Source organism: Scyliorhinus canicula, chromosome 2 (assembly GCF_902713615.1).
Source record: "Scyliorhinus canicula chromosome 2, sScyCan1.1, whole genome shotgun sequence".
Taxonomy (NCBI): domain Eukaryota; kingdom Metazoa; phylum Chordata; class Chondrichthyes; order Carcharhiniformes; family Scyliorhinidae; genus Scyliorhinus; species Scyliorhinus canicula.
In genome coordinates this window covers 175,964,599-175,978,718 of record NC_052147.1, presented here as the reverse complement: position 1 = coordinate 175,978,718, position 14,120 = coordinate 175,964,599, and the positions used below count along the sequence as shown (strand labels likewise).

The 14,120-nt window shown below is 48.8% G+C and overlaps 1 protein-coding gene across 4 annotated transcripts in view; it reads right to left on the bottom strand.

The window, feature by feature from the left end:
• The window catches only part of LOC119961788 (E3 ubiquitin-protein ligase HECW2-like), a 514,237-nt gene that overhangs the window by 140,852 nt on the left and 359,265 nt on the right, over nt 1-14,120 (bottom strand). For all 4 annotated transcript variants that reach the window (XM_038789112.1, XM_038789113.1, XM_038789110.1 and 1 more), the window contains exons 12-13: nt 13,784-13,896; nt 3,608-3,732 (exon numbers count right to left, since the gene is read on the bottom strand). In XM_038789112.1, coding sequence (XP_038645040.1) covers nt 3,608-3,732; nt 13,784-13,896 — 238 coding nt within the window. The remainder of the gene's footprint in view (nt 1-3,607; nt 3,733-13,783; nt 13,897-14,120) is intronic.

The window sequence follows — 14,120 nt, the reverse complement described above, 5'->3', positions numbered from 1 at the left end:
CAGCAAGTTGAGAAGCCTGCTTCTACTTCATCTGATAGTGCAGGCAAAGCACTATCAATGTCACAATAGAATTTTAAAAAACTACTGGATGCAATTAGGGTTTTTGAAGAAGACATTGGGGGCGATTTTCAGCTGATGATCACCATCAAAGAGAATGACGACTCGGGGAAAAATCCGGAGAGAATTGGAAAATTAGATTCTCTTCGGAGAGTCGTGTTTCCTGATTTTCACCACCCTTTGCCAACGACGTCACGAGGTTCATGCCCTGAAAGGGCAGGAAACTCATTAAAATGCATTACACTATATTTTAATATTAATGAGACCCCGCTTCAGAATTCCCCTTCACTAAATATTCAAACCTCACGGTGATGTCACATTGGCGACGTTTATAACAGGTTTTTAGATACGGGATTCAGTTGGAGGGGCACAAAGGTAAGTATAGCACCCGGAGATGGATGTGGGGGAGTGAGGAGAGAGACATGTCTGGGCAGTGCCATAAAGTGCCAACATGGCAATGCCATCACTGTGCGGAGGGCAGTGCCAGGATTGGGACTTCATGGGAATCTCATTGGGGAGGGGGGGCAGTTTCCATTAATGTGTGGTCGGGGGCTTGGGAAGCGGGCTATTGGGTGGAACTTAGGAGAGGAGGGGGGAGTGAGCAAGAGGGGCGGGGGGAATGCCAGTGATACATCCGCGATGGTGGTGGTGGAACCGCGGGGGAGAAGCCCTGAATACCTCCAAGGTGGAGGCTACGGGCTATTCACTTTGAGGTCTGACCAGGGCGCCCTTTAAAGATGACGTCCCGATCTCTGTGGAGCCGGGTGCCAGCTCTATCAGGCCTCGCCCCACCAGAGTAATAGCATAAACCACAAAAACCATGCACTTTTCTCACGATCTGGAGAGGAAATTGATCTGTGCAACTGTAGAGTTACACACCAGTTTTCAGTCTTAGGTAGCCTGACACCTTGAAAAAATATGGCAAAATTGTCCCCAGTGTTAAGAGGTTACTGGTCATGCATGATTTATGCTTGTATCAAAGGTGTACTGGATTCTGTTAGGGATATCTCCTGCCATTACTGGCAGCCCTCTGGAACCTCAAGTGCACTTGGGCTTGCCACAAGGGCTGGTGGGCATATGTGGTCATTATTAGCCCATGCCAAAGAACAAGGTGTGACTGGTTTCATAGTATTTGTAAATTATTGAACCGGAAACAGTGCTACAGGAAGGTGAACCTTTAATGAATTTGAAGGATGAGATAGCGAAGGCCATCTGAAAAGTGTTTGTATATGTGTCACCAAAGACTCCCTAGCATCTATTTCAAGGTGCCTTTCCTGTGGTTACTGGGGCGCCATGATGCATTGGCTGGTCATCAGCTTCCTCCATATCCTTCTTGTCTGAGGAGGCCCAGCACTCCAGTATACCCTCATTGCTCTACACAACCCCCTAATATAGCACCAGGTTGTGCAGCACACAGTAGATCACCATGATCCGAGAGACCTTTGCTGAGGCACACAGAAGTGCACGGCTGGAACAAGCCACATGCCTGGATTGCACCTTTAAGAGATTGCTTGATGGTCACTCGGGTCATCTACGGCAGATGTTGTATTACTCCTCTACAACCGTCCTTAGGTTCCTCAAAGGAGGAAGTCTCTACTTCTTTAGTGAGTATAGGTTGTTGCTCAGAATCCAACATTGATTGTATGGAGGGAGATAGAAATGCTTGGGGATCTGGGATGTATATAGGCCTTGGGTTGCTTCAAACGCATTGAGCACACCTACAGGATCTGTTGGCCACGGTCACAGATCAGTTGGACAATGATGGAATGAAAGCCCTTTCTGTCAAAGAAGGGCCATTGACTGGCCTGTGGGAACCTTGGTGGCCACATGTAGGCAGTCGATCACAGCTTGCACCCTAGAATTCAGCAATGGCCATAATCTACAGTTCTCAGACTGATTGCCCAAATCGATATTGGTTGGTCCTCCTAAAAGGGCAAAGGTCAACACCATGATGTAATGATATGCTAGAGATTATAAGATCCCAAACATGCATCCAGTGGGTCCCCCGGAAAGAAGCAAATGCACAGAACTCCAACTGCCTGTGGCTACAGTTTTATCCCTCTTCTTTTTTGGAAAATGTTTTTTATTGAGTGTTCACATTTTACATCCAACAATTATAAATAATACAATATCAGAAAAAAAAGGTCAAAAACCAGCACGTATATTTACAAGCAAGCATCTTCGTAACAGCAACTGTGATCCTGACACCCCCCCCCCCCCTTAATCTGGCACACAGATTTTACGTGACCCAATATGGCCAAGACACATAGTTACAGGCATTTGTATACAATTTGGTTTCTGCCTTAGTTTGCCATCGGACCCATCTCTTGCAGCCTTGTCCCTCCTGCTCGTACCTCATGCTCCTTTTTTTGCCTTTAACCCGCCCCCTCCTCCCGCCCACCCTCCCTCCTTCTTTCTTCAGTTCTCTGCCTAAAGAGAGATTCAACCTGTGGGTTGAATCTCCACCATGGGCAGGGTAACGAGACAGGTCCCCAGCTGGAATGGGGATCAAATCCGTGTTGTTGGCACCAGTTTGATCCATCCCAGACATCCAGTCAACTAGCCAACCATCCCTCCCAAGAGGTCTGACCGGCACTGGCAACATACACTTTTACATGCATCTTGTAGTCCGGAGCCATGGATTGAGATGGCAGAGGCTCCAATTTATTTCCATCACATGGCTGACCAGGAATCTCACCGGCTCTTACTACCAGCCATTGGCAAGTTTATACTCAACCTTTTTGACCATGGTTGTTCAAACCTGGAGTGGGACTTGAACCGGAGCTTTAAGTTCAGAGGAAGGAACACTCCCCATTACACCACAAGATCGTCAAGCTCTTTCCCACTGAGCTGCTCATCCTTGTTAGAGGATCTGCCTCCTGAGTGCACAATGTCCATGGCAGGTGGGCACTAGCGTCCAGTTCTCTCACTCAAATACTTCCTCCAACCACATGCCCTCTTTCTTTCCTTTACATCCATGCAAGTGCAAGTTGCCAGATGGCATTCTGGCAACACACTCCAAAGCCCTGGCACCTGAAACCACTTCCCCATAACAAGAAATGATGCCTGTGCGTCTCTACCCTGTGTCAAGGAACACTGCCTTACTCAACAGCTGCCATGTGAATCCTGAATTGACCTGCCACCTCTTTGTTGCCTGCGTATACCAGGTGGGGCTTTGGCCCCCTGTGGTTCCAGTGGACTTTCTGTAAAATTCAAACAAGCCCAAAAATAGCATTCCTTTTGCAAGTTGATTGGCTTAATTACATTTTGGTTGGCTTGGGGCTGCGGTGTATGTCCATGCAAAATTGGAATTTTGTTTGTTTGGATGCACCACGTTTTACAAAGGACCAGCTTGTTACCATGTCATCTGTGCAGATGCTAGTGCGCACTCACTCCCGTCACCAGCAACCAGGTCTCCAATATGGTCTCAGGTGCATTAAAATAAAAGTACCTGCAGGTATCAGATTGAGGTGCAGCTAAGTTCAGCAACCAAAATAATGCTCGACAATAAACAGCATATCTAAATAAAACACCAGAATAGCTAGCTTACAGGGTTTGAATGTAGCACTGTGAAGAATTCTGGACTGGTGAAGAATCTGACAGGAGGAGACTGCAGCAGCAAGTTCATCCTGGAACGGGAGGCAGAGTGAGAGAGTGTGGGCTCTCTTCTGAAATCTGTTGTGACAAAGGAAGAGTCAAAATCTTTCTTAATTCCAGTTTACATAACTCTGTGCCCAAAATGAGAGGTGCTATTTTCAGACATTTTGTAGAGTCTCATCCCATCAGCTATTGAGCACACATTATGATGCACATTATGTAAAATATTGCAAAAAAATTCAAGAAAATATAGCATCCTTTAGTTTGATTGCACTTTGCTTAATATGGACAGACATGAATAGGAAAATGTTTGGGTTCTGAGGTTTTAAGTCACTGTGGTAAGTTAAAAAGTCTAATTGTTCCGAATAAACCAGGGTAGTGCTAAAATCTGGACAATTTGTTTCAGAATAGCTCACTCTGCATATGGTTTAAACCTAATCAGACACACTCCCTTTCAGGAATTACTTGAATGTCAATGATAAGTGATGCATTAGGATCTTTAGATTTGATGCACTAAGTTTAATTTTTGCTAATTATTTTATAATCTTCAGGAGGAGGAACATTTTACTTTTTCCAGGAGGTGTGATTTTACAAACGTGCTTCCAATGGCTGGAGAAGTCAGTTTGATGTGTATTCATCAAATCAGCTCTGCTGTGTCAACATTGCATCATTTCATTCCAGCCCTCAGCTGGTTAATGCAATGAGAAGCTGATCCATACAGGCCAGAAAGACCTCGGGTTCAATCGTCCATCTGTACTAAGTTTTTGTCCTCACGCAAACTGGCTGTAAAAACACCACAAAAAGCTTCACTACCATTACATTAGATAGGGAAAACCAGGCTGCTCTTGATCACAACCCAGCTGTTGAAAATGGTTGTGCCTTGCTATGAAGCGAAGACAGAAGCAAGGTTCAGTGGTGATGTAACTGGAGATGAATTCTCTCTGACATTCTCTCTGGGAAAACATAACAGAATGGCCTCTTGTTCAAGATTACCAGCACCTGTGGAACTGAACCCAACAACAAATTGGGTTGTTCAACAATCTTTGGGACACGAGGGGCAGATGTTGGTGGAAAGAGGAGAGAATTTCAAAAGGTTTGTGGTGTAGCAATAAAAATGGTGGTGAAATAGCAGGGCATGCAAAACATAATGTAATTAGCTGTGTACATGTCTGAGTTACTAGGTTTATAATCCAATCACTTTACAGTAAAGCTCTAATTTTAGCTCAAAACCTTTGTCTATCTCCCTTTTCTTTATCTTGCCCCCTCTTGGGCCATCTTTCCTGTCTCCTTCCCTTTCTCTCACCCAGAATGCTCTGGGATACCGTTTTCCAAGTGTTGGTCGCCCTCCGTTATCTTGAGCAAGTAGCCATTCTCTTCATTGATCCCAGAGAAACTGTGTCCAAGCTATCCAGGTTACCTTATATTTCTCCCCTCTTGAAGGCCTCACTTTAACCCTAGTCTTTACCTGAACTCTTCACCGTTCTTCTGTCGCCATTCTAGGATTGAATCCTCTTGATAAGCTTATGGCTATTCTTCCAGTTTCCAAAGAGTCCATTGAGGTACATGTCACTGTCTCCTTACAAGCAAGAACCACTCTTTACCCATCCTCCTCTCCCAATAGCCTCCCTGACCAGCAGACAACTGGGGGAAAATCTGCCAACCTCTTTCATGTCCCACATAGCCCCAGAATTGCTTTCCCCTTGGATGCAATCACCCTCTTGCAACTCTCTCCAGAATGTCCATTCACTCTCAAACAAGAACATTTGTCATCTGGGTTTGGATTGGATTTGGGCTTATTGTCACGTGGACTGAGGTACAGTGAAAAGTATTGTTCGATGTTGTTCCATACATGAAAAACATTGGACATATGCTCAATACACAATGTAAATACAGAGACAGTGAGTGAAGCAAACACAGTAGAGAAGGTGCAGGGAGGGATCAGTTCAGTCCATAAGAGGGTCATTCATGAGTCTGGTAACAGCCGGGAAGAAGCTGTTTTTGAGTCTGTTCGTGCGTGTTCTCAGACTTTTGTATCTCCTGTGGCCTAAACAGTGTTTGAGACAGTCCCAACAGTACCTCCCATCTATTATGTTGTATATTTCAGCGAATTAAGGTAACTATCACATATGCTGTCTTAACCACCTTCTCTACCTGTCTGGTCATCTTCAGAGATCTGTGGACATGCACTCCAAGGTCACTCTGTTCCGCCACACTTCTCAGTGCCCTACCATTTATCACGGTTTGAGCCCCGTAGAGACTGATAACTATAGAGAAAAAAATTAAACTCGGAGTGACCAATTTAAAGGAATTGCATGACAAGATTTCAGGCTGAATTCTCCCATTTTGAGACCAAGCGCGGTGGCGCTTGTCCCGCCGACCAGATTAGACTCTCCCTCCAGATTTATGCCGGGATTCTCCTAGCTCCGCGCCGCAATCGTGCTCAGGGCAGGGGCGGAGAATGGGCGTCAGACCCGCGATTGGGTCCGACGGCTCTCCTGCGATTCTCCAGGGACCAAAGAATCGCCGCCAATCACGCACGCGCGGTCGACACGGCACCGGTCAGGGGCCATTGAAAGAGGCCCCCGCGGCGATTCTCTGCCAACAACTGGCCGAGTTCCCGCTAGTGTGGTTCACTCATGGTTCCACCCGGTGGGAGCTCGGAGTGGCAGCTGCGGACTCAGTCCGCGGCCGCCCTTGTGGGGCGGCTCCGTCAATGGGGGGGGGCCTCCAGGACAGCCAGGCTCACGATCGGGTGCCACCGATTGGTGGGCGCGCATGATCTCGGGGGGTGGTGGGGTGCTAATCGGGGCCGGCCTGGAGTTTCAGTCCGCCATGTTGCGCAGAGCGGGTGTCGCGTGCATGCATGCACCTGCAGCCGGATGTGCAGGATCCCACATCGGCAGCCGGAGCTGCGAGGCGGGGCCCTGTTAGCCCCCTGCAAAATGGAGGAAAACCAGAGTGACTCGCGCCCGTTCCCTTGCTGGCGTGGGGACATAGCCCCATTATCAGAGAATTCCATCCTTAATGCTTGAAACCTCACTGATTATGCAGAGGCAAGTTCCCCTCCAATTCTCCGGGCAGGCTGGCAGCTGATAGTTTTGAAGATACTGGTGCCATATTTTAAATAGCAGTCCAGCACACTCGTATCACTTTCTCCTCCCCACCTGTCTTCACCAGACTGTACAGGCTGTCCAGAATGTAGGCCACATGCGAATCAGGCACTTTGACTTCCCTCCAGGTGTCTCATTTCCTTCAGGAGTCAGGCCAGGGCCTTTAGGTAATTTGGACATTTTGAATTCTCCCTCGGTGTACCCGAACAGGCACCGGAATCTAGCGACTCGGGGCTTTTCACAGTAACTTCATTGCAGTGTTACTGTCAGCCTACTTGTGACAATAAAGATTATTATTATAAGGAGGATGAGCATCAGCTGAACGTCCTTGTGGCCTTCACTCAGGTCACCCGAAGGATATGCAGCCACTCACAGACCAACTGACTGTGCCCGCATCAACATTGGTAGTATTTGCCGCTGAGGGTGCTTCTGAACCTGCGCAGGAGACCCTTAAGAGGCCTTGGCCCTCCAGGACTTGGGGGACCAGAGGACGTACACCAAAGCCATCGGGACATAGCAGTCAGCAGACTACCTCTGTCCCTGCTGTGGACGTCAGGGCTGCCCCAAGGCATAGTGGTAACGTTAGGAAAGTTTAAAAGTTTTGATGTTACCTCAGTATCACCTGTGCTCTATCACTATGTATAAATTGCACTTCCATGGATATGTGGATGAAATGAATGAAAATGAAAATCGCTTATTGTCACGAGTAGGCTTCAATGAAGTTACTGTGAAAAGCCACTAGTCGCCACATTCCGGCGCCTGTCCGGGGAGGCTGGTACGGGAATCGAACCGTGCTGCTGGCCTGCTTGGTCTGCTTTAAAAGCCAGCGATTTAGCCTGGTGAGCTAAACCAGCCCCTGTAATGTAAAGGATGTAATGGTCAGATGAGAGCATTCTGCTTTGGATCTTTGCAATCCTCTTATTCCGAGGTTCAACCTTTCTCACTCAGTGTCCCTTTTAAGATTAGTATTCATGTGATGCCAACCTCAGTGACACTTGGTACTGGATCCATGTGTGTTGTCACGGAGATGTGTGATAATTCTTTATTAGGCATTTATGATGAGTGATTTCTCAATCATTGGTGTTCAAGTGATAGCAGTGGCTAATGAGGGTTCATTAGATATGTGACTCACTGTGAAACTGAGCTTCTAACCAAATGTGCACTTTAGGATGAGAACCCTACGCTGGTTCCCATCGTAGCAGTGTTTGCATCCTTACATGGCGTGGGAAATGTCTAACCTCAACTCACATCGCTGTTCTTCCTTGCTGGGCTTTAAGTTGACAGAGTGAGCACATTAGTGGACACCGTTGACTCCAGTTAAGATCTGACCCGAGTGAATCGTGAGTACTTAAAGCCCAAGTGTGAATGCAGAGCCCGTCCTGTCAGCGGTGGTTTGGCTATTCTTTCAGAATCATGAAATGGCTTGGAGACCTGGAGAAGATGTCTCCTGATGATTGGATTTAAATGTTTCACTCCTCTTGAAACCTTTAACCTCAGAGAGCATCACGGCCATGTCTCACACCCCTCCCTTACTCCATGATATAATGGCAGGCCCTCATGTTGTCTCTCAACATCCTCCTGGGCTTCCTCCACCTCCTCACCTTCATCTCCCAAAGAGGGCACCTCCCCCTCCAGTTCACCCTGTGGCAGGACCTCACCTCTCTGCAAAGCCACATTGTGAAGGGCACAACAAACTGCAATGATGCTGCAAACCCTCTCTGGGGCATATTGTAGAGAGCCACCTCAGCAGCCCAAGCATCTGAATAGTATCTTCAGCAGTCCAATGGTCTGCTCTATGATGGAGCGTATGGTAACGCGAGCAGCGTTGCACCTTTCTTCGGCTGGAGTCTGAGGGTGACACACTGGAGTCGTGAGTCACTGTTTAAGTGGGTAACCCTTATCTCAAGCAACCATCCCTGCAGACTTCCTGGCCTTTCGAAGATCCCAGGCCCATCTCTTATGTGGGACTTTATCAATAGCCTCCTGAAACTCCAAATATACCAACTAGCTCCCCGTCATCAACTCTACTAGTTACATCCTCGAAGAATTTCAATAGATTTGTCAAGCATGATTTCCCCTTCATAAATCCATGCTGACTTTGTCTGATCCTGCCACTATTTTCTCAGTGGTCTGCTATAAAATCTTTGATAATGGATTCTAGAATATTCCCCACAACCGACGTCAGGCTTACTGGTCTATTATTCCCTTTTCTCTCTACCTCTCTTTTTAAATAGTGGATTACATTAGCTACTCTCCAATCTGCAGGAACTGTTCTAGAGTCTATAAAATCCTGGATGATGACCACCAATGCATCCATAATTTTGAGAGCCAGTTCCTTAAGAACTCCGGGATGTAGATTATCAGGCCCTCAATCCTATCAATCTCCCCAACACCAATTTCCCGCCACGCCAGATTTCTGGTTCAGCACGCTGGCGGGATGCTCCGTTTTGCCAGCTGGTCAATGGGGTTTCCCATTGTGGGGCAGCCCCATGCCATCAGGAAACGTCCGGGTTGCTGGCAAAATGGAGCATCCCGACAATGGAGAGTCCAGCCCCATTTCCCTCCTAACATTGATCACCTTTAGCTCCTCCCTCTAGCACTGTTGCCTCACAGCGCCAGGGGCCCGGGTTCGATTCCGACCTCGGCTGAGTGTCTGTGTGGAGTTGGCACATTCTCCCCATCTCAGTAGGATTTCCTCCGGGTGCTCCAGTTTCCTCCCACAGTTCAAATTTGTGCAGGTTAGTGGATTGACCATGTTAAATTACCCAATAGGGTGGGGTTGCTGAAATGGGGCAGAGGATTGGGCCGAAGTAGGGTGCTCTTTTGAAGGGTTACTACAGACTCGGTGGGCTGAATGGCTTCCTTCTACACTTAGGGATTCTGTGATTCTCATTAAACTCTGCATTCCCCAGGGCAGCACGGTGGCCTAGTGGTTAGCAGAACCGCCTCACGGCGCTGAGGTCCCAGGTTCGATCCCGGCTCTGGGTCACTGTCCGTGTGGAGTTTGCACGTTCTCCCCGTGTCTGCGTGGGTTTCGCCCCCACAACCCAAAAATGTGCAGAGTAGGTGGATTGGCCACGCTAAATTGCCCCTTAATTGGAAAAAATAATTGGCTAATCTAAATTTTAAAAAAAAACAAAAAAAAACTCTGCATTCCCCAACATTTCTGGTTTCTGATTTGTGTCCCCATTTGTGAAGACTGAACCAAAGTATGTGTTTTGTTGCTCAGCCATTTCTTTGTCCCCTATTATACATTCCCCTGTTTCTGACTGTAAAGGACCTACATTTGTCTTCACCAATCTTTTTCTCTTCACATATCTATAGAATTGTTTACAATCAGTTTTTATGTTCCCTGCAAGCTTACTCTCGTACTCTATTTTCCCCTTCTTAATCAATCCCTTGGTACTTCTTTGCTGAATTCTAAACTGCTCCCAATCCTCAGACCTTTTGTTTTTCTTAGCCTATCTGTATGCTTCTTCCTTGGATCGAATACTATCTCTCAGTTCCCTTGTAAGCCATGGATTGACCACCTTTCCCATTTTACTATTTAGCCAGGGAGGAATAAACAATTGCTGTACCATCTCATGACTATGACTAAAGAAAGTGTCGCTTTGAAAGAGACATCTTGTAAATATATCATTAACGTGCCCGCCCCAGTACTCTCCCGTCTGCGATGCTCTACCTCCACTAAGCGGAAATGATACCGTCGCGGTTCACGTGTGGTATTTAAAAACGGGGACCCGCACCGTGGGCTCCTGAGGGAGAGAGCGGAGGTAAGGAATGTTCCCAAAGGCGCAAACGTGGGCTGCCAGTTGTGCCACTGGCAGGGCGGGGGAGCTGGTCTTTCAGGCCTCCCACTAGCTGCGCCACAGTATGTTGGCCCTGGTCCGGCATTATGTGCCGGTCTGGTCTATGGGGCAGAGGATGATAACGACCCGCTCCAACAATGAACTCTGGTGCTTTGCACTGTCTCATAACTTCTGACCCCAGGCCCGGTGTCACATACCACTGTCCACCCGGGTGGTCCCTGCATGTGTGCTAGCCACTCCATCACACAGTCCGGCAGATTTTATTGGAGGGGGGGCAGTCTTCTAGGTGGCTAGGAGTAACCCTGTTCTGCCCACTGTCCATCGATATGCCAGGGCAGGTGGTGGGGTTTCAGAGGCGTTGCGGCGAAACAGCACCTCCCCTGCGGGTGGTGACCAGCACAGGCCGATCATCTCCTCCTCCCTCGGATGCCCTATGGCCCCCGGGCTACACCTTAGGACGGGGAGTGCAGCCGGAGCGTGCTCCGGGGGCTCCGTTGTCGCCTGTTGCTGCCAGTCCTGCAGGCCCATGCTCGTCATGACCAGGGTCTCCATACTCACGGCCATGGAACACAGAGTGGGCCTTGTCCCTCCGGGGCTGTGCCATATCCTTCAGTGGCAGTGCCACCTCACCCAGTGACCATGCCAGGTCCATCTGGGACAGTATTAAGTCCCTTTGGGACTGGTTCAGGTCAGCCAGTGCCAGGTCAATGGTCTTGACGCCCGGACCAATAGCCCATTGTGACTGAGCCACGTTCTGGAGCGCCGCAGCAATGTCCGTGTGGCCCTGGTACATGGCTGCCTGTGACATGGCTGCCCTGTCCTGTGCCTCAGCCATTGCTTGCACAGTATGCCCCAGGCCTTGGACATCGTGACCCCTGGTCGATACCTTCACACCCAAGGCCTCCATCGCAGGCACTCCCTGTGTGGTTTTGATTGGGTAGCATGTTAATGGGCACCGCTTCCTGTTCTTGCAGACAGTTGGACTCCTCCAACTGCACCTGCAGGCGCTTGGTGTGTGCGGACTCCCCCTCATGTAGTACCCCGGCTCTGCACCTGCATCTCCCTTTCCAGAATCACTGGACCTACGTGGACAGCAGCTAGTGCCTCAGGTCAGGACGCCCTCCGATCGTCCATCCCTCGGGAGTTAGTATCCCCCCCCCCACCCGATACACAGCTGCATGTGTGTGGTGCGCACCAGATAGTGCCCCAGACCTCTTCACGAAAATTCCCAACTGAAGTGAGTGCTTCTGTGATGGCAGAGGGTGGCAGTGACCAGAGGTCAGTGTCGTCCCTGGACATTTGCTCCGGCACGTTGCGGGATTGTGGCGGGGAGGGGGGTGACGAAGGAACCTGGAGGGTCCCACCACGTCGCTTGGTGAGTTGCAGGGTTGCAGCGGGGGGCATGGGACACTAGCTGGTCCTGCATCGATGGGAGGTGACCCTGCAAGACACAAGACAAGACGCAAGGTGAGATCGTGGGTAGGCGTGATGTGGGGGAGGGAGGGAGGAGTGGTGACTCACTAGCCATAGGGACATCGCAACACATTGGACCCTCACTTGGTTGTGCCATGCCAACCTCTGCCTCTGCAAGCTTTGTTGCCCCACCAAGCAGGTCTAACGCACTCTGCTCTGTGACGCGAGGTCCTGCAGGTATGGCAGGCCTCCTCTGGTCTTCTCCTACTCCCAGTGGTTGTGGGTCGCCTTCTCCTGTGGGACAGAAAATGGATGTGTGAGACACTCGGCCGCGGGCAGCGCAGTGGGTCCACAGTAAGTGGCCCATGTGTGCGGGACACCTGGCGCACGCGGTATGGCTGTTGGCGTATGGTACAGGGTGGGATTTGGGGCTCCGGTTGCCCTCTTGGGGGGTGAGGGGGGGTTGGGGATGGGTTACGGATTGTGGGACGGGGGTAGTGCCAGGGGCACGGTGCTGGTGACTCATCCTGGCTGGCTTGGGGGGCGTTGCCTACCCTCACCCAGCGTTGCCTATCGGTCCACCTAGTGCGGTATGTGGGACGGGGGTGGTGCCAATGGCACAGAGGTGGTGAATCACCCACGCCGCCCTGATGTCATGCAGCTTCTTTCGGCACTGTTGGCTGGTCCTCGCAGTGGGGCACACAGCGCTCATGCCTTCTGCCAGCTATGCCCAGGCCCGGTTGACGTTGGCGGGTGGCAAGCCTCCTTCCGACCCCAGGGACTGTGTCCTGCCTCTCCTTCATGGCATCCAACGGTATCTCTATCTCTGCAAACCTCGGGGCCACTCTTCGTAGTGCCATCTTCTTGGCTGGAATGGAAGTGAGTGGGGAGTGGAGTGCTTTTATGCAGCTAAGCTTGTCAGGCTCTCCAGGGCAAAATACCGGCATGAGTTGGAATTGCACAAGTTCCACGTGGCACAGTGCTGGCCCATTTGCATGTCCTGAATGGCTCTGGGACTGGTGCCTCAATTAGGACCGTGGGACATCCCCCATTAATTCCCAGCATCAGCACTTAATCTCTCAAAGAGAGAATCCCACCCGTTAGATTTAAAGGTTCAGAGAATCAGCTGGAATAGATTATTTTGTGGCCTGCCCAGTTATGTACACATTTTCAGAGCATGTGGAACCCTGGTGAACAACAAGACTAACTGTCCATCGCCTTAACTAACACATCAGATTTAAGGATTGTGAAATAAACAGCTCAAGGACAGAGGAGGAGGGTGAATTCAATGTCAAATCATATACCCAAAGAAAAGAAAAGAGTGGGATAGAGAGACGGACAGAAAGGAAAAAAGAAAAAAAACATTTGCTATTTCTAAAATCTCAAACAATAATTTCCTTTTTGAAGGAATGAGACTATGCTTTTTAATTGTTCATTTTCTGGGCAAAATAGGGCAATTGGCAGTCACTTACAACTAGAATTATGGGCAATTAATTATGAGAGTTGAAGCATGATCAAGGGGCAATTTAAATGCAGCAACTTGATGAAACTCATGGGAGCATTATGAGCGAGATGCCATTTTCACAAAGCAAATGGCAAAACAGTGCAAATCATCACATAACTTGTGGAATGTGCCGATATTTCTTCAGCAAATCCTGTTCCGCAGTTCCAAATCAGTTACAATTATGTCTCTGTGGAATTCTTTGACTTCAATCTTTGTTTGGTTTCATATATCACACCCTTTTTCATTTCTTATGTTTTAACCCTAGCATAAAGCAATGAATGCAGAACTTGTACCTGAACTAAAAGGAACAAAATGATTTTCATCCGCAGCACCTGTGTCAATGCCACTGGCTTGGCCAGTGTCCTCTGACCTTTCACTGGTCATTGTTCGGCGAATACTCTGATACCTGAAAAAGAAGGTAAACAAGTTTTTGTGGTCTTTACATACTGAAGCTCTTGGAGATTTCTGCGATTGCAGTCGCAAACCTGCTTTTTTACACCAGTGAAATTGATTGAAATAAAAATTTCAGGTTGGTGACCACAGAAGCAGAGATCCTAAGTTGTTATCACAAGAACAAAATAAAGATTGGTTCCATTTTTAAAGGCTGCACATGACACCAAGGTATTTACT